We start from the raw sequence: 19267 nt of genomic DNA, 5'->3' as shown, positions 1-19267 counted from the left end.
AGCAAATCCATACAACACTGGAGGTAAAGGTAAGACATCTTTCTTCTTGGCCGAACATTTGGGTGGCACAGCAAGTTCACTATGTCTCAGTCTCTATCTCCCTCTCTCGCACCTCGGGTGCTCTTGTCAGGCTTGCACTCTCCTCCTGTGATCTTTCAGGTTTCCTCCACAGGTTGGCAGCTGCGAGTTGTCCACAGTGAGTAGGTGAGTGGTGGGGGAGCTGATAAAAATGCGTAGATAATAAACACCTGGTTTTAACATTCTTGTGAATGGATGATGATGTCTGAAAGATCTGTTTCCATGCTGTATCTCTCCATGACCATAAAATCAGTGAGTTGTCCCCAGTATAACAGCAGTACTTGGTAAATACTGAAAATCCATCACTTTCTGCTTCAACTTCAGACTTATCATTTTAGACCAGACGATTTAGGAGTACAATTAGGCCATTCAGCCCATCAAATCTGCTCCGCCATTCAAATGTGGCTGATGTATTATTCCTTTCAGCCTTCTCACATAATCTTTGATGATCTTATCAAGTACCCATCAACCACCACTTTAAATATACCCAATGATTGGGCCTGTACTGCTATCTATCTCTTTATAAAGATGGGTTCTTTTATTCTGAGGCTAGTGAAAATCAAGTATCTACAGAGCTTGTGGGGGGTGGGGGGGGGTGTGGGGTGGAGAGAAAGCAGTTAGTCTTTTTGAGTCAAAGTCCCTGCATCAGTTCTCTCGCCATGGATATTTGACATGATGAGTGCTTCTAGCCTTTTAGATCACAGCATCTACACCACTCTTCTCCAATGGTATTTAAGGTTAGTGATCTTTCTTCCAGAATCCTGGCCACTATCCCTAGGCCTCCTCGTCGCTGAGAAAGGGAAGATCGGTTTATAATGCCTTTGTTGCTTTTTGGATCAGTCTGCACGCTCTGACTTATATTACAATAGAAACTACACTATGAAGTGTACAGAATTAGTTGTAAAGTGCATTGGTTATGAAAGAGGCTGCACAAGCATGAATTTTTGCATTATTAGCATTGCCCAGTTTCGGGCGGGGGTGTAAATGTATCTGTTTTTGGTTTCTGTGCTGTCGAACAAAACAGGCATTTGAACTATTTGCCGGCTTGGCAGGTGAGGTTTCTTCTCAGTCAACTTTCTCTTCCTCTCTCTGTGGTAAGAGGTTGTTCAAAGCACGCGAGGGTTCAAATGTGGCAATTTTCTCTTCTCCCTGGTTAACAGGTGGATCTGCTGTTCTCATTTAGGCTTCACATCACAGCCTCCCACAGCCCAACATAATTAGAAAGTGTGGGGGAGATCCTGGCTTTTAGCATCCCTTCACGATTGCAGCCATTCAAGCAGTTGGCCTCTGCTGCTTCCAGCCTTTGTCTTTCTCTTCCTAGTATCAACAGCCATCAGGCTCTTAAACCTCCACATTATCACCCCAGCCTTAACACAACGACGGCCACCAAAGATCTATTTGCGCTACTGAAGCAACAATTTGGGTTTTTTTTTCCACGTCTGCCAACTACAGCATGGTCTCTCCACCAGCCACATCTTCCTTTCTCTACCCTGCCCACTCTTTGCAGGGATCAGCCTCTCTGAGACTCCCTCGTTCAGCACTTCCCCTTGCGATTGCGGGAAGTGCCAAACTTGTCCGTACATCATCTCCCTCAACTCCATTCAGGGCCATAAACGGACCTTCCAGGTGAGGCAGAGCTTGTCCAAACTGACCTACTGCATTTGGTGCATTCAGTGTAGCCTCCTCTCTATCGGTGAGACCAAACGCAGATTGATTGATTGCTTCGCTGAACACCCACACTCTGTTTGTGAGTCTAAGGCTGAACTTCCTGTAGCCGACCATTTGAACTCTGACCTTTTTTCCCACATTTATGTCTGTGGTGTTTTAAGAAAGCAGCCTCTATCTTCAAGGACCCTCACACCCAGGCCATGCCCTCTTCACACTTCTACCCTCAGGAGCCTGAAGACAAGCACCCAGTGGCACAAGGACAGCTTCTTCCCGGCTGCCATCAGGTTTCTGAATGGACAATGAACCACAGACACTTCTTCACTTTCTTTTTGCATTAACTTGTTTTTAAATGTAATTTTATAATAATATTTTCACCTGTGATGCTGCTGGAAAACAAATTTCACGACCTGCTCACGACACTAAATTCTGATTCCATTCATAGCTCCATCCCTTCTCAGGGTCAGTCAAAGCATAAACTTGAGCAACACAGCCTATTCCTTCTGGACAGCCTTAAACCTAATGGCTTGAATGTCAACTTCTCCAAATTTGGGTAACTCCCACCTCTATCTGGTTTCAATGTTTCCATCCCTTTTTACCTACTCGTGTTTTAACTTTTGCCTCTATCATTTCTTACTCCACGCCCATTTCCAGTGGTCACTCCCTCAACTTCTCTCTCCGCCTTTCTCACCTTCTATCCAATGCACTATCACCTCTCGGCCCATCAACCCAACTTCTTTCTCCGTTTACATACACTATTTCACCATCCTCTTATTTCCATCTCAATAAAGGGTTCTGACCCAAAATGTTAACAGACCAGTCCTACCCTTGTATGCTGGGTTCTTCCATCAATGCAGAAGACGAGATAACTATAATGGATCTAACGTTGCAGATTCCAGCATATGTGGCCTATTGTTTGTCACCGATCATGGTTTCTAGTTCCATTTCAGAGGAACCCCCCCCCTCACACCCCCCATCACAGCATGGCACAGGGATGTTCATTATTATCAGAGATGATTCATTAAATAGAGGCCCAATTTGCTCAGTCACCCCTCATTGAAAGGCATTACCATTATAGGACTATCTTGTGTGCAACATGGTTGCCACTTACAGGGCTAGAAGACCTTAGTTAGACTCAATTTGGACTATCATGTTCAGTTCTGGTTACCTCACTACAAGGAGGATGTGGACAAAGAGAAGATTTACAAGGATGCTGCCTGGATTGAACCTTGGGTTGAGTAAACATTCTTTTCTCCTTGGAACAATGGAGGATGAGAGCCGACCTGATAGAGGTGTACAAGATGATGATGAGAAAACATTGATTCTCTGGATGCCCAGAGACTATATCCCCAGGGGTGAAATGGTTGACAAGTTGGGGGTGGGGGGGGGGGGGAGCATAGTTTTCAGATGCTTGGGAGTAAGTACAAGTTTTTTTTAACACAGAGTGGTAAGTACATGGAATGTGCTGCCGGCAGCAGTGTTGGAGGCAGGTACAATAGGATTTGAGAGGCTAACGGGTACAAAGAACTGAGGAAAATGCAGTAGGGAAATTCTAGGCAGTTGTTAGAATAGGTTATTAGGTCAGCTCAACAAGGGGGAGAAGGGCATGTACTGTAGTGAAGATTTGTATCTTCTATCTTCACCTGCTTTGCACAATTACTTTAAAACAATGAGAGTTAGGACACAAATGCAAGTTTATCTTATTAGATTTACCTGTGTAGTGATCTTTTATTTTCTAATCCCTTTCTGACACAGGTTTGAAACGTTCGCAGGCGGGCTTTGGTCTCTTGGCTTGAAACATGTACAATGGGATGGTTGTGTGGAAGAGCCACAGGCAACACCGAATAATACTGCTGTTGGCGCTCCTCATTTGCATCTCCAAAGGATTAGCATCGAATGGTAGGTCTTGCCTTTCTGTGCCTTGGTGTGGAGTTCCATCCAGATGTGGTTTTCCAGATCTCAGGATGCTGGAATGAGAGCACTAACTTTGCAATATCCATTTTTTTTTAATTTTGATGGGCGAAATCAGATGACATATGGCATTGTTTAAGGAGATGCCAGGACATGTGACTGAAAGCTTGATCAGAGGGTGGGTTTCTTTTTAAACAGAGGGGTGGGGTTTCAGGCTCGGAATTCTAAAGGTGAGGGCCCCAGCTGTTGAAAGCAGCGGGAAACAAAAGTTCAGACAGAGTACAAGGATCTCTAGTGGTATAACATTGGGAGGGGTGATGCAGTCAAGAAATGATGAAGGGCCTTTCTTAACGTCCAGCTGAAGTTGGGCTGAGAGCTGGTATCTTAATTCACGTTCAAGTTTATTATCATCTGTTTGCACAGTTACAACCCAGTGAAAGTGTCTCCAGACCATGGTGCACACACAATAATAATAATAATCGCTTTAATAATCAAAATAAATGTATATAAATATTTGGGATGATTTACACAGTTACAGGATACTGTTCATCAGTCTCGCGACTGGTATTCTACAGCCTGGGGAAGTGCTGATTTTTATGCTCCTGTACCACCAGGATCGGAGTGGGTTAGAGATGCTGGGTGCTGGATGGAAAGGGTCTTCTAGAATTTCTTGAGCCCAATTTAGACACCGCTCCCAGTTAACGTCATCTATAGAGGAAAGGGAAACACCAGTGATCCTCTCTGGTTTAAGGATTCTTTCTATAGACTAGAGGTCTGATGCTTTGCAGCTACCATACCACACAATGACGCAGCCAAATGGGACACTCTCAAGTGTGCTCCTCTAAAAGGTTGTCAAAATGCTGGTGGCCTTTCCCTCCTTCAAAAGTGTAGGTGCTACAGTGCCTTCCTGACTAATGTGGAGGTATTGTGGGTCCAGGAACTTTATGCTCTTCTCTCTCTCTCTCTCTCTCTCTCTCTCTCTCTCTCTCTCTCTCTCTCTCTCTCTCTCTCTCTCTCTCTCTCTCTCTCTCTCTTCTCTACAACAGAACCGTTGATGTGTAGTAGAGAATGATTGACTTTCATCCTCCTGAAGTCTTCAATCATTTCCTTTCTCTCATCCCATGTTGAAACTCTGGTGGTTGTACTTGCACCATTGTAGAGGTGTCCTGTGACAATAGGTCAATGCCATTCCTTATAAATAAGGTAACTGCATTGGGTCCGTCTCTTAACACACTAAATACTGCAGCGCTTTAGTCATATGAACACAAATCTGTCCTTCATTGTATTCCTTCTCCAGGAGATCTGAACATGTTGCTGATTTAGACTGATCCCCATAATTAGAAGTGAGCTTTGTAGATTTTGTGATTCTCCCTCCTGTTGACCTCCATTTCTACCTCTTTCCCTCCTGTCCTATCTCTGTAGATCAACAATCCTGTGTTGATCATGTACTTGTAACCAAAATGCGTCAACTTTTGTCTGCCATAAAGGCACGTGAAAAGGAGCCACTAGCATTGCCTGGTGCCCCAACAGTAAGAGAAAGAGAAGCAAAAGAGAATCTCTTAGGAGACACAGAGTGTCCATGGATTCTTCTCCAGTGCTCACACAGCCTCTTGTTCGATCCTTTGGCAAGCCCGATCTCCCAGATCCGAGCCTCCGATACTATCAGGAGGCGGTCAACACCCGACGCCCCTCTGGGAGCTCCTCTTGCCCTCGGCACCCTCTTGAATCCAGGTCCTGTAACCTGGTTCCCACAAGCTGGCCTCCAGCAGCCCTTCAGCTGCTGAGCCCCTCGATGGTTCCCACAAGCTGGCCTCCAGCAGCCCTTCAGCTGCTGAGCCCCTCGATGGTTCACTAATGTGATTACCTTCCTTGCAGAGTTCTCTCCTAGGGTTCCCTTTTGATGGGGGAGGGGAGAGTGTTTACCCAGTCTGGTGCCCTGCGCTGGTTCACTGTTCCCTGGAGCCTGCCACTCTTTATGGTCCATTGTCAAACGTGGGCACTGCCATCTTGACCTCTGTGGTTTTCATAATGCTTTTTTTTTTAAAACTTCGTTGGTCCCTTCAACAGGCAGTTTAAAACCTGCAAGAGACTGACAGCATCATTTACCCTGTGGGAGAACAGTGTGTTCTGGCTCTCCTGGGTCTGCATCAGTAGCACTTTCAATTCCTTCTTTCCGTATGGGCCTGACCAGGTGGCTGACCCCTGTTCCTGTCTCTTTTGTTCCTTCTCTTGTTCTGATGTATTTCACTACCATGGTATATCATTTCAGACAAATGTCCTCTCTGGTGTTGGTCGTGCAGCACAGACTAGGGGTGTTCCATTAATCCCATTTATTTGAAGTTTTGATTTTAATTTGGAGATCCTGCACTGTAACTAGCTTTTCTAGCCCACAAGCCCATATGCCACCCAAGCTCACCAATTAACCTACAAACTTTGGATGTTTTGGAGGATGGGAGGAATCTGGAGCGCCCAGAAAAACCCCACGCAGATACGGGAAGAACTTGCAAACTCCTCGGAGACAGTGCCGGGTTACACACTGGCTCTGTGATAGCGTTGCGCTAAACTGGGCACTTTACTTTCCAGTGTTTCCCTCAACAACTCCATGTTCCGTCTGATTCTACCGCACGCCCACATAGTTAGAGCATTTACAATGTCCAAATAATTTCTCTAATTCTGCACTTGAGAACCGACAGAAGAGATGGGTTTGGCAGGAAGTCCTGGCTGATGCTTTGAAAGGCCACACTGCTGGGTTGAAATCCTGATAATCCAGGGTGCCAGCATATCTGGGAAAGAATGTAGGGGGTTTTATTAATCTGGGTTCACTAAGGGGGTGTGTGCAGCTCTGTAGAAATGGTTGGCCATCTCCATAGGCTGGTTGTGGCCTGTTGCAAATGAGGCTAGGACGCTCATTTCTGTATGCCCGTGGGTTGACCTGTTCACTCTGCTCCTGACACAAAGGCTTTCTCTCAGCCCAGTGTAAATATTCTGCACTCTGCAATGCAGGCATTGGGTTGCTTTGTTTTTATGCCGGGGGCGCTTCCTTGTTCCTACTTGTGAACTGATCTGCGTGTTGTACAGGACGCTAACACGCAGAGTGGGGGAAGGGGAGTGGCCTGGACCTTCAAGCTTACTCCACCCAACCCAATGCTGCTGCCAAACCGCATTTGCTGGTTTCATTAAAGTAAGATCTGCCCGATCAGCGCAGCCAAAACGCTGTAAATTGCTTCAGAGATCAGGCCCTGGTGGCTGTTGCTAGGAGACGCATTGAGCAATGAGCTGTGTTTATTGCTGCAAACCTCTTGCATTGCAATCTCTCTCCTCATCATAGCACCCTTCGGGCCACCTGCGGCTTATGTGCCGCATCGTGTGTGTCACGGTGCTGTCTGCTTACAGAGAGGCAGGTCGCATTAACACTCTGAAACAAGCCAAAGAGGTGGACGTGCATTGGTCGCTGTGGAGCACGGTTCTTGTGCACTCCCACCATCCTTGTCCTTGATCCCAGTTCCCTAAGACAGCTGGAAAATGGAAAGACTTTTTCTTTCACTTTAACTCTGGCAATTAAAATGCTTATTATTCTTTTTAAAAAAGGCCCCTCATTGTTCTCCTGCCGAGCCGTGTGCTTGCTGATTAATCTTCAGTTTCCTCTGGCTAGCTCTGTGGATGCAAGATATCCAAATCAGTGTTTAATTCCCAGTCGTTGGATTGTTGTGGTTTGTGACTGAGCAGTAACTGCAGACTTTGGCTTGGTCCTGCGTCAGGCCACCCCTTCAAAATGTCGCTGGGTGAATGACTAATCGTGGGAGGTGGTTAGCTCATGAGTATTCACTGTCCAGCTGGAATTTAGAAGAATCACTTGGATTTCTGTAGTGCCTTTCACAACATCAGCAAGTTTCAAAATCCTAAATACACTCATTCTTGTAATGTGGGAAATGTAGCAGGAAGCTACATCCACATGATGATCTTGGTTGAGGACCTTTTTTTCCCCCACACTTCTATTTTTGTCATGCTCTGAGTGAGAGGAGAGGAAACTGACCCTACCCCTTTATCCTCGCTCACTGTCAACTGCTGCCCAGTAGAGTCCAGCTCACTAAGATCGGTGCGCCCACAAGATGACCAACTGTTTAGCGTGAAAACCAATCCAGAGCGGTGATTGATGACATCGGTATGTTGGGTGAGCAGGCTTCCTTTAAAAATAGGTGCAGGAATTGCAATTGATTGGATGACCATTGACTGAATAAAGGAGGAGAGGAAGAAGATAGGGCTGTGGAGATGCAAGGAGTAGGGCAATTGGGAGGGATGGAATTGGTCTGCTGGGAGTCGGCATAGACTAGATGGACCTCTGTTTGCTTTTTTCTGATTCATCTGTGATGAATTGCTTAGATTTTATGATCATTTATAGAATCTGGGAGTTGCTGGAATCCAGCATTTATTGTCTATCCTCAGTTGAATTAAGAAGGTGGAGCTGCATTGAACTGTTACCTTCCTTTGAGGGAAGGTGCTGTCAAACATGGTTCCAGAAACAGGTGTGTTTTTTAACACAGCTGCTGTGTTCCAGGAAATTATTCCCAATTTCCCAGAATGCAGGCTGTGTAAAACGATCGGAACAGGAATAAGGATTCATTCCTGTTCCGGCATTTTTACCTCCTCGACCCCTAGTTATTTTAATGGATTCTTTGGCTTGGCTTCGCGGACCAAGATTTATGGAGGGGTAAATGTCCACGTCAGCTGCAGGCTCGTTTGTGGCTGACAAGTCCGATGCGGGACAGGCAGACACGGTGGCAGCGGTTGCAGGGGAAAATTTGTTGGTTGGGGTTGGGTGTTGGGTTTTTCCTCCTTTGTCTTTTGTCAGTGAGGTGGGCTCTGCAGTCTTCTTCAAAGGAGGTTGCTGCCCGCCAAACTGTGAGGCGCCAAGATGCACAGTTTGAGGCGATATCAGCCCACTGGCGGTGGTCAATGTGGCAGGCACCAAGAGATTTCATTCGGCAGTCCTTGTACCTCTTCTTTGGTGCACCTCTGACACGATGGCCAGTGGAGAGCTCGCCATACAACACGATCTTGGGAAGGCGATGGTCCTCCATTCTGGAGACGTGACCTACCCAGCACAGTTGAATCTTCAACAGCGTGGATTCGATGCTGTCGGCCTCTGCCATCTCGAGTACTTCGATGTTAGGGATGAAGTCGCTCCAATGAATGTTGAGGATGGAGCGGAGACAACGCTGGTGGAAGCGTTCTAGGAGCCGTAGGTGATGCCGGTAGAGGACCCATGATTCGAGCCGAACAGGAGTGTGGGTATGACAACGGCTCTGTATACGCTAATCTTTGTGAGGTTTTTCAGTTGGTTGTTTTTCCAGACTCTTTTGTGTAGTCTTCCAAAGGCGCTATTTGCCTTGGCGAGTCTGTTGTCTATCTCATTGTCGATCCTTGCATCTGATGAAACCTAGTGTCGCCGAGAATATTCTCCCAGAATCACAGTGCGGCTTTTGCACAAACAGAGGAACCACTGACATGGTCTTTGCCCTCAGACAACTCCAAGACAGATTACCTACGGTCTAAACTGAACTGCTGGTGATCTGTGAACAACGGGCTAATGAATAGGATGTTCTGCCTCCTTAAATACCGCGCTTCAGGTATTCTGTCCAAACACGCGGTGTGGTATGGATATTTGGAGTTTTGGTCATTCCTGTGTGAACGGCCACTCCCGGAAGATCGGGAGACGCTTCAGAACGGAAAAAAAAATCATGCAAGTTCGATGATTTTTTTTTAAAAAGCACACACCGATGATGAATTGCTTAGATTTTATAATCATTTGCAGTATCTGGGAGTTTCTGGCAACCCAGCACTTACTCCCCATCCCCAGTGACCTTTAAGAAGGTGGAGCTACACCTTGAACTGGTGCCTTCCATTGAGGGAAGGTGCCATCAAACATGGTTCCAGAAACGGGGGCGACCAGACCAGCGATTGTATATCCAGGGCTGAATCTGAAAGCCTCTTTGCCCCACCCCACCCTGCCTTGTCGACTAATACTTCTGTTCTTGAGGCAGAAAGATTAAGCCTGTGAGACTTGTTTCTATTTGTGTAGCTGTCCATTACACTAGTTGATTCAAAGGAAACTGACAAAACTGGTTCAGAACGGCTGTACATCCAAATAAACAGATTAAAATTGGAGGGTTGAGAATGAGGAAACAAGGTTGAGGATGATAGTTAAGCAAAAAAAAACTTGCAAAAGTTAGGGCTGAGACTGGGTGCAAGACATAAATGTATTGGAGAAACTCAGCAGTTTATGAATCATCCATAGGAAGTAGAAAGATGATAGATTTGAGGAAGAAGATCCAGAACAAGTTCTGGAAACAGATTAAAAAGTTACAAAAAGAATATTTGATGAATTTACATAGAAGAGTTTATGGAATGTATCGTGATGGGCTGACTGGCCTTTTCCTTTTGATGTTCACATCGTGGCCCTGGTTGTCAAGTAATGGAGCAGAGCCAGCATCCGTACAATTGGGAGCCATGTGTCACTCCCCCTTTTATCCTTGTCAACTCTCCTTTGCACTTCAGTCTCGATTTTTAAAAAGTCCTGATCTGGAATGTCAACTGGCCATTTCTCTCTTTTTACACAGCCGCTGCAGTCCAGCAAATTATTCCCATTTTCCCGGAAAGCATGCTGTTTAAAAAGTTTGGAACGGGAATGAGGGGGCCTTTCCCGTTCCGACATTTTAACTCCTAGACCCTGAACATCTGCAGTCTAAAGTGGACTGCAGGTATTCTGTGACCAATGGGCTAATGAATATGATGCATTGCCAGTATGCTATCTGAACTCGCGGGAAGAAACAGAGATTTGCAGCTTTGGTCATTCCTGTGTGAATGATCACTGCAGGATGTCAGGACCCACCACACCACATTGTTTCTTTTTGTGTGTATTTATAACTGTGTTCAAAAGGCATGTTAAATTTATTTGCACTGCCTTTTTTCCAAATTGTGCACTCCTGAGCATAACTAGCTGGGTAAAAGACAAATTTCTCCTTGTCTTGTTGGTTCTACCGTTAACCACCTCTCTGGTTCATTAAGTCACATGTTGTAATGGAAGATTTAAACCATGTTTTTTTACTTTTGCAGCCTTTGCTTCTCCAAGGCTAAGAACCTGCTTGTGTTTTAGAATCAGCAGACATAAGCTAAATTCCACAGAGGGGCCAGAGATGCAGTTATCTGACGAAAGGACATCTGTGTACCAAGAACACTTAATCTTCCTGCTTGTTTTGGTCACAGACTGTCAGAGGCCTAGCCTTGATGCAAAATAAACCATTATATTCAAAGTGATAAGCTGAAAATTATGCTATTCGATAGAAGCCTAGCATGCTAGCTTGCTCGCTTATCTTTCTTGCTGTGCTGGGAATAGGTGCTTGGGTAAGCAGTTTTTGGGTAATATAAGCCATGGTCCCGCTGCTGAAGTTTGAGACTCTCCGAGAAGTGGCAACATCTCAGCAGAAGAAGAACTTCTAGAGTCCAGCTAATGTCTCGGTCGGGGGAGGTGGAGAAGCTGCTACTGGCGCCCTGACAACCAACTCCAAGTGTGCGGTCGTTGCCTCGCTTTGGCAGTTGGGACCAGTCCAAGCATTGATAAGTATAGTTGAGAAGGGCTTGCATATTGTAGTTTGAAATCAGCTTTTGAATTCGTAATAACCATTTGTATAAACGGAACTGCTCTCGGTGTGTGTGTCTATTTTCTTTCGGTAGCCCAAACACTGTGACCAATCAAAAATGAACAAAGTGAGAGGTACAAGTTTACCCAGGACGCACATCAATGGAAAGTTTCTGCTTCCTCACTCTCTTTGAACCCTTAAATCTGAAACCCTTCGCGAAGTCTCTTTGAAACCTTTCAGTCTCTCAGTGGGAGTAATCAGCTTCAGTTGTCTTTCCAGATTACTGAAGTCCACAATGATACTGTAACTTAAACATTTCGGGCCAAGCAGTTCCACTTGAACGTAGTATATAACTGAGGGAACCCAAACCACATCAGGCAGTGATCAGACAATAGAACATTGGTGAATGTCAGCCAGGTCTTTCCACTCTAGTGGGTGGCATACAGTCCCATCTTGTAATCACGATTACTCTTCACTGAGTATGAGATTTTCTCTGTGGGATAAAGCACCTTGCTTGAAATTCAAGGTCTTGCCATTTCTAATTGTTGTGCTTTCAATAGTCTGGAGCTTAGAGGAGTGAGTGGGCACGTGATTGAGACATGCACGGTCCTGAGGGGTCTGCACAGGGTTGATGTCGAGAGGATGTTTCCTTGTGTTGGTTGAATCTGGAACTCGGGAGCCACTGTTTAAACGTCGGGGATTGTCCACACAAGATGGATACAAGTAGAAGTGAGCTGGCACAATTTTCCTCAAAGGGCAATGGAAGCAGACTGAATTTTTTTTTAAAGGCAGAGGCTTGATAAGCAAGGGATTTTGGTAGCATTCAGATCAGCCATGATCTGATCCAATATGGTGGAGGTGTTCACAGAGCAAAGGTATCAAGCAGGTTTTCTCTTTGATTAATATTACAGTAGCCCTTTTCACACTGACTAACCAGCAAATTGCCCATTCAGTGGACTGGATAAAAAGCCGTTTCTGCCGCTGTTAATCGGTTGTCTGTGTCCTTTCACATTCACCACCAGGCATGCCCAGGGAGAGAGATGCCTATCCTCCACCAGTGACATCTGAATGACACTTCAATCGATGGTGGTTCCACCCTCCCAGAGTTCTGTGTGACAGAGAAACTCCTCCATGAGTGCTCCATGCGTACAGCCTTTTCTCTGCCACGCGGAATTCTGGGAGGGCAGGTCCACTATCACGTGCTCTTCCTCTCTCTGTCTCCACAGTCTTTATATAATTGTGCGCCTGTGTTTTTTTGCCGCTACCACTTTCCCAAGGTCCTTTATAAATTTGTAAAGGTTTACATAGGTTGGCACAACAACAGGGGCTGAAGGGCTCATACTGTGCTGTACATAAAGTTTAACTATATTATAATTAGGCATAATTAATTTTGTTTAAATACAAGATCATAGTACATTGATCAGGATTTAGTGAATTTAATATAAAGTTTATATCTTTTTAAAATCTTTTGCCTCCTTCACGTTCTTGCACTCGCGCAAAAACATCATCAACGTGTCCCTGGGCTAATCGGCATGCAGGTCTCAGATGACCCCAGGGATGATGCACCCCACCTAGGCACTCCATCCCCGGGGTGATGTAACACCTGCAGCCTATTCGCGAGTGTTCACACTGGCCCTTTAATTGATATATTGGCTGTTATTACTAGGATAAGGTGCCAGTGTGAAAGGGGCTAGTGAAGGGTCATGTAATATCTTACCACAGGGTGGGACTTCTGCTCGTGCCAGAAGTAATGCCAGGATTTGCCCTGACTTTCATCAGCTGAGGCCATTGCAATGGGTCAAGTGAGTTGTCCAACAGGAACAGCAACTTCTGAGGACTCCAAGCTTCTGACTGAGAACTTGCCCGACAGTTAAAGCAAAGCGGTCACTGTGAGTGGGAGACCTTGGCTCTTGGGAGAAAAGCAAAGATTTCATTTCTTTATTTATTGGATCATTGTTGTAAATTTTAGCTGGGCCTGTGCTGTTTATAAGTGCTGAGGATTTTAAATCCTCATTATTCATTTATCATGCAATGTTTGTTAATGAATGCTTGTCAACACCTTCGGCCCAGGATTGAATGAGGGTTGTTCTGTCAGTCTCTCCATGCCAGGGTGACTTCTGTGCTTGGCTCATGCAGGAACACTGGGGAAGGTGGGCTGTAATTTCGGGACAACCAAAGACGCTTTGCTCTGGAAAAACGCAGCCCTAGTGCTGGAGAAGGCAGTCTGGTAGCAAGTGGTTCGAGGGAGAGTCAGGAGACTACCAAAATTAGGGCAAGAACCTGACAGTTGTGTTGGAGAAGCTTCAGCGGACGTCTGCAAAGTTGTGGGTTTGGGATGAGTCATAAACAAGAAACTGGTGTTCTTGACAGATACTGCAATACTTTGTGGTTGAGAAATGTTGATATGCAGACATATTCATTGGGCATGCCTCGTTCAGTTGAGGGTGGCTGAAATTAGTTAAACATTACGAAGTCGTCTTGCTGTATGGACAGGGGCATTTTGGAACTGTCCGGTGCCATCTTCTGCGAGGTGATTTGCTGATGGGCCACACAGCAAGTCACATCTTGAGAGGGGAAACCAAATTCAAATTGTCACAATCTTCTCCACAGTAAATACGGATGAGAAGTATTCATCCATCTCCTGTTGGTCCACACTGATCCTTAAGGTTAACCAGGGAGAGAATAGGTTTCATTTTCCTCTTAATATACTCGTAGCTTCTTCTTTACCAAATCTGTCATGGATATCATGCCACATTTCTGGCCCGTGTGCCTCATTATATAAACGCTGTAACCCATTGCAAGCTGTAGCTGTGTCTTCCCAACATAGTCCTTTCTCTAATACTCATCAGTATTGAAGGTGTGTGTAGCGCAGCGAGTGCCAGCCATCTCCAGGCCTCATGCCCGGTTACAGGTATATCCCGCTTTATGAAACTTGATCGTTCCTACAGAACCTTTTGTACGCAGAAATGGCTTAAAGTGAAGAAGCAAATACCATTGATTTCTATGGGAAAATATCCCAGACCCAAAAAATAACCCACCAAAATCCTAACATATAGTGAAGGCAGGAATGATATAATAAATATACAGCCTATATAAAGTAGAAATAATGTATGTACAATGTAGTTTCACTTGCAACAATCAGGAAGACAGTGAGTTTTAATAGCCCCGCCGGCTGCTTTTCCATAAAAGCAAAAATCCTTTCATAAAAGTCAACTGGTTTCTTCATAAAAGTAAATTTGCATAAAGCATGTATTCGTAAAGTGGGGTAGATCAGTACTTTTATTGGGAGCTTTGCCTGTATCCGCGACACCCACTTGACGCCTCCTTATCCCTCTCCCTCGTGTACTTATTTACAGTTCCCTAGCCTACACTGACCATTTCATGTGTGGTTGATCGTTATTGTAAAGCTCAAGATAGAGGTTCTTTATGGGACATTAATGATGAACTTGAATATTAGTTACTGAGTTTGGATTCTTCAACTAAAGACAATCTGTTCACCACAATTACTATTCCTTCCAGATTATAATTCCTTCCAGATTATAAGGTCTAATTTCTGGTATCTTTGCAACCTGGAGACCAAACTCTGAGGCATGGGTTTTATCCTTTAGCAGCCAGGACGCATTACACCACCAGCAGCACCTAGAGCTTGGAATTTCTTCATCAGACCTCGCTTTGCAGTCCTCGTTTAGAAATTCCTCCTTGGACAAAATATTGTCTCTCACTTGAATGTACTAGTTGAGCTGCTCGTTATTGCATCAGAATTTCATCTGATAATAATCTCATGAAACAACTTGCGGTGATGTTGGAGATGCTGAAAGCTGAGCTGCTTTTTAAACTTGTTCAAAAGCCATTGATCAAATTGCTTACACATTTAAACAACAAATACTGTTTTTGTTAAAGCATAGTAATTAATCGGTTACCCATGAAGAAAATAGGTGGTTGGGGTTTGTTTGCAGATGTGTCTTGTCTACATCTGCGCTGGAGCTGCAAGTTACTAAAGCAGCTTGTTCCAAACTTTTATTTAATTGAGTTTGTTTTACATGTTGTTTTACATGTGCACACATGCTCCGATCCTTCTCCCCCATCACTCTGAATTTGAAGCGTGTGGAATTATTGACAGCTGCCCCATGTGCTTTGCCCAAGGCACTGTTTTCCCTTTTATCCAAGCAAGTTTCAGAGGTGAGAATAGCAGGCTGCTGTGGGAAATGCTTGTGGCCAAATTAAGCCCATCTGTGTTCGACAAATCGCCTGGTTGGCAAAGATCAGGGATGTGTCACTGGTGAGGGTGCTTTGCCCTGGTCCAACTTCTCTGCATCACCAAATCAAGATCGGGTCAGGGGACCTTTTGAATAAATTATTGATGGACTGTACTGGTTGGGCTGCTCATCATTGTATCCAGGACATGCCCATGAATTGACAGTAGGTTGGGCTTCAAATCCTTCAGAGGTTGATGAACCCAGTGTCACTGGTATCCTGTCCTGCATAATTGGAGACCCAGTGAGATTCTATGTCACAATGGTTAAAATTCTGGACTCTTAATCCAGAGATTTGCATAACAATCCAGTGGCCGGAATTCTAACCCCATTCCCACAGCTGTGGAATTTTAATTAGCCTAATAATCTTGGATTTAACAAAGACCAGAAGCTCATTTTTAAAAACCTACTCTTTTCACTAATGTACTTCAAGGGGGAAATCTGGCCTGTTGTCTGGTCTGACTCCAGTCTGAGCTGGTGTTTTGTCTGCCTTCTGTAGCAGCAGAGCAAGTCATTCACTTGTGCTAGATTGGGAATAGACGAGCAGTGGTCAAGAAGGCGACTCTCCGTCATGTGCTCCGGGGAAGTTAGTGATGCAATGTCCTCTTCCTGGAAAATGAACAAGTTTTGCATCAAGGGGAATGCAATGTGGAAGAAAATTATTTCACAATGTTTTCCAGTCAGGACTGAACACATCAAATGATGATGCAGCTTTTGATGAGAGATGCAGCTTCGATCTGTCATGCCAGATATGTGGGCTAGACGTCTGTCTCTGTATGTGTGCCTGTCATCTGAATGGTCTGAGAGTATCTTTTTTCCTGTGACTGACACAATCTTCATCAGTTCCCTCTTTCTCAGTTTCTTTGTGAGATTCATTGCATTTGTGTGCACACATGTAAGACCCTGACACTGTTTGTGTGTATGTGTGAGAGATCACAAATTAACCCTTGCACTATCTTGTGTTCTTGCTCTCTCTATTCCTGCCCTTTCCCTCCCTCCCCCTCCCCCACACCCACTTTGTCAGAGAGTAGCTAGAGATGAAGGGAAGTCGGTGAAATTTTAGTTCCACAAACATTAAAAGAACTGCAGCGTTGCCAGGAAAGGACATTGAAACAGTCAGGCTCAGGCAGAGGGAAGTGAATGGTGCGGCGCAGAAGCTGATGCCAGCGGCAGGGTGACTACGAAATGAATGTGCCTGGTGTTGACAATGAGACCTGGTAAAGTGGAAATTTGGTTGGGCTGAGGAAGGGCATCCAGCAGCCCCTGGCAAGTGTGGACAGCACTGGTGATAGGTGCAGAACTTGTCCTAGTGTGCACCTCCTCCAAGCCGAGAGGGAAATCCTCTGCCTACACCCCTGGCCCCATTCACATGGGGTGGGCTGAATGGGGAAACTGACAATCAAAGTAGGGTGTTTTGTATACTAGAAGTTCATTTTTTTGCTCTTCACCATTTCTCAATGCACTGCCAAAAATGAAAGCTTTGAGGTTTTTTTTAAGCTCTGCCTTTCCAGTAAAGTATGGTTGAGTTGAATATCAATTGAACAAGAAAGAATTGGTGCTGAATTGCTGAACCAAGCCACTCTGCCAAGTCGATCATTCTGTCTCCAATCCCATTTAATTCCACCCAGATTCTCCCATCACCCACCTCCACTTGGGGCAGTTTGTAGTGGCCAATTAACCTGCCAATCTTTGGGGTATGGGGGTGCGGGGAAGCAGGGGTGCCTAGGGGAAACCCACACGGTCACAGAGCGACCATACCCTCCCAACTCCTAAGATCAGGGTCCGACATCTCTCGGCCGAACGTTAGGGCAGCTCAGTGGCTTGTCTTACTGCTGCCTTTCAGCTCCAGAGATCAGGGTTCAGGCCTGACCTCGGGTACTGCGGTGTGCCTGTATGTGCGCGTGTTAGATTTTTGCACACACCTTCTCCCTGTAATTCGGGTGGGTTTCTCCGGTTTTGTCCAGTTGGCATTGCAATTAGCGCAACACTGTTACAGTGCCAGCAATCGGACTGGTGTTCAAATCCTTCACTGGCTGAAAGGAGTTTGTATGTTCTCCCTTTGTCTGTATGGGTTTCCTCTGGGTGATCTGGTTTCAACCCACCCTTCAATACTTGGGAGGGGTGGTTGTAGGTAATTTGGGTGTAATTGGGAAGCGCAGGCTCATGGGCCGAAAGGGCCCGTTACCATGCTGTATGTCTGTACGAGCTTATGTATGTAACCTAAAGGGTTGATGGGTTAATTGACCAGTGTACGATGGCCCTTGGATATAGGTGAAGGGTGAATTTTGAGGGTGGGTGGGAGTTGATGGGAATGTGTGTGGGGGAATAAATAGCAAAAGTAGACAAAAATGTAGGGTTGGTGTAAATGGGTGGTGGATGGTCAGTATAGAATTGGTGGGATGAAGGGCCTGTTTCCATGCTATATATTTCTATGACAATGAATCAAAAGCTTCAGACATGTGTCATTAAGGAAGAGTGGTGGAAGCTCTTCCCACCCTCCTGATCCAATGTGGTACCTGTATTTCCTTGCCATGTGCAAACTGGTTGTTGTGTTTACTAATGTGCCAGACTCACATTGGATATCCTCTGATCTTTAATTGGCAGGGAGGAGTGTGATTTTTTTTTTTCGCTTCCCCCCTCCCCCTTTGGATTAATATCTCAGTCCAAGTCCTTGATCCTTAAGTCCTTGTCTGCATGAGCATTTTCAGCCTTGTTTAAAAAGCAGCCAAGATTTAGTGTTGATTCCAACAGAAACTAGATAGCTCTGTGCCCAGGAAATGAGCTCATCCTTCTATCTATGTAGGAGAGCAGGAACCCATCACTGGTTAAACTGGACAGAGTACTGTGTGCAGTTCTGGTCACTGAGCTTTAGCACTGTCCTCGCAGGGCTGATGAAGCACACTCCAGATATCAAGCTCAACCGCTGGAAGGGGCGGGGGTGTGGGAGTCAACTCAGCCGCTGGTTCTGCCAGGCCAACAGAGGAGGGGTCTTTGCAAGGCTTGGTCAAGAGTGTGGCTCAGAACCAGCTGCTTCCTGTTGGAGGTGAGGAAGGTGACAGCCACCAGGAAAGAGGGCTGGTGTATCAGGGTCCTGCTGCAGCTGCTGCAAGGATGTGGCTTTGTCTCTTCTCACTGGTGTGAAGCTCAGGTTCTGGCTTCCCTCAGCTTTGGTGCTTATGAATTTGATGACAAAACTGAAGAGATTTTTTTTTCCCCTGTCCCAAATTGATTGACGCAGAATGAGTCTACCTCCCACCTTGCTCAAGGGACTGCATAATGAAAGAACTTGAATCAGTAATGCATTCATCTTTGACCTTTGGCATACAGAATTCTGAATCGACAGAACTTGAGTAAACTTAAAGATGTTCTCTTTCCTGCTTTAAAAATGTCATTTGTTAATGAATAATCTTTGTTTTTCATATTTAAAAAAAAGAATAGATATTTCAGATATATTTAAAGTTAGCTTACATTTCAGTGTCAAGGAACTGATGTCAGAAGTGCAGGAGCGAGACCCTTTGGTGTATCCAGGGAGCTCTAAAGATGGCAGTCCCATTTCTGTAGATGCTCTTGCACACTCAGGGATACTGAAAGAATTCACTGCCAGAGGGTGTTGAAATGGGACAGTTCTGGATAAGGTAGAGTCATCGAGCACTACAGCGCTGAAATAGGCGCTTTGATCCATCTATTCTATGCTGAACTGTTATTCTTCGGTCCCACTGACCT

General features: G+C 45.3%; 1 protein-coding gene across 2 annotated transcripts in view; it reads left to right on the top strand.

Annotated features, from left to right (window-relative positions):
* Positions 1-19267, top strand: part of LOC138753758 (sushi domain-containing protein 6-like) — a 62808-nt gene that overhangs the window by 10573 nt on the left and 32968 nt on the right. For both annotated transcript variants that reach the window (XM_069917129.1, XM_069917130.1), the window contains exon 2: positions 3499-3642. In XM_069917129.1, the coding sequence (XP_069773230.1) occupies positions 3543-3642 (100 nt within the window). In that variant the 5' untranslated portion in view covers positions 3499-3542. The remainder of the gene's footprint in view (positions 1-3498; positions 3643-19267) is intronic.

The sequence above is a fragment of the Narcine bancroftii genome, chromosome 2 (assembly GCF_036971445.1).
Source record: "Narcine bancroftii isolate sNarBan1 chromosome 2, sNarBan1.hap1, whole genome shotgun sequence".
NCBI classification, from domain to species: Eukaryota; Metazoa; Chordata; class Chondrichthyes; order Torpediniformes; family Narcinidae; genus Narcine; species Narcine bancroftii.
The sequence above is the reverse complement of the archived record's forward strand: the minus strand, read 5'-3'. Positions and strand labels throughout refer to the sequence as shown.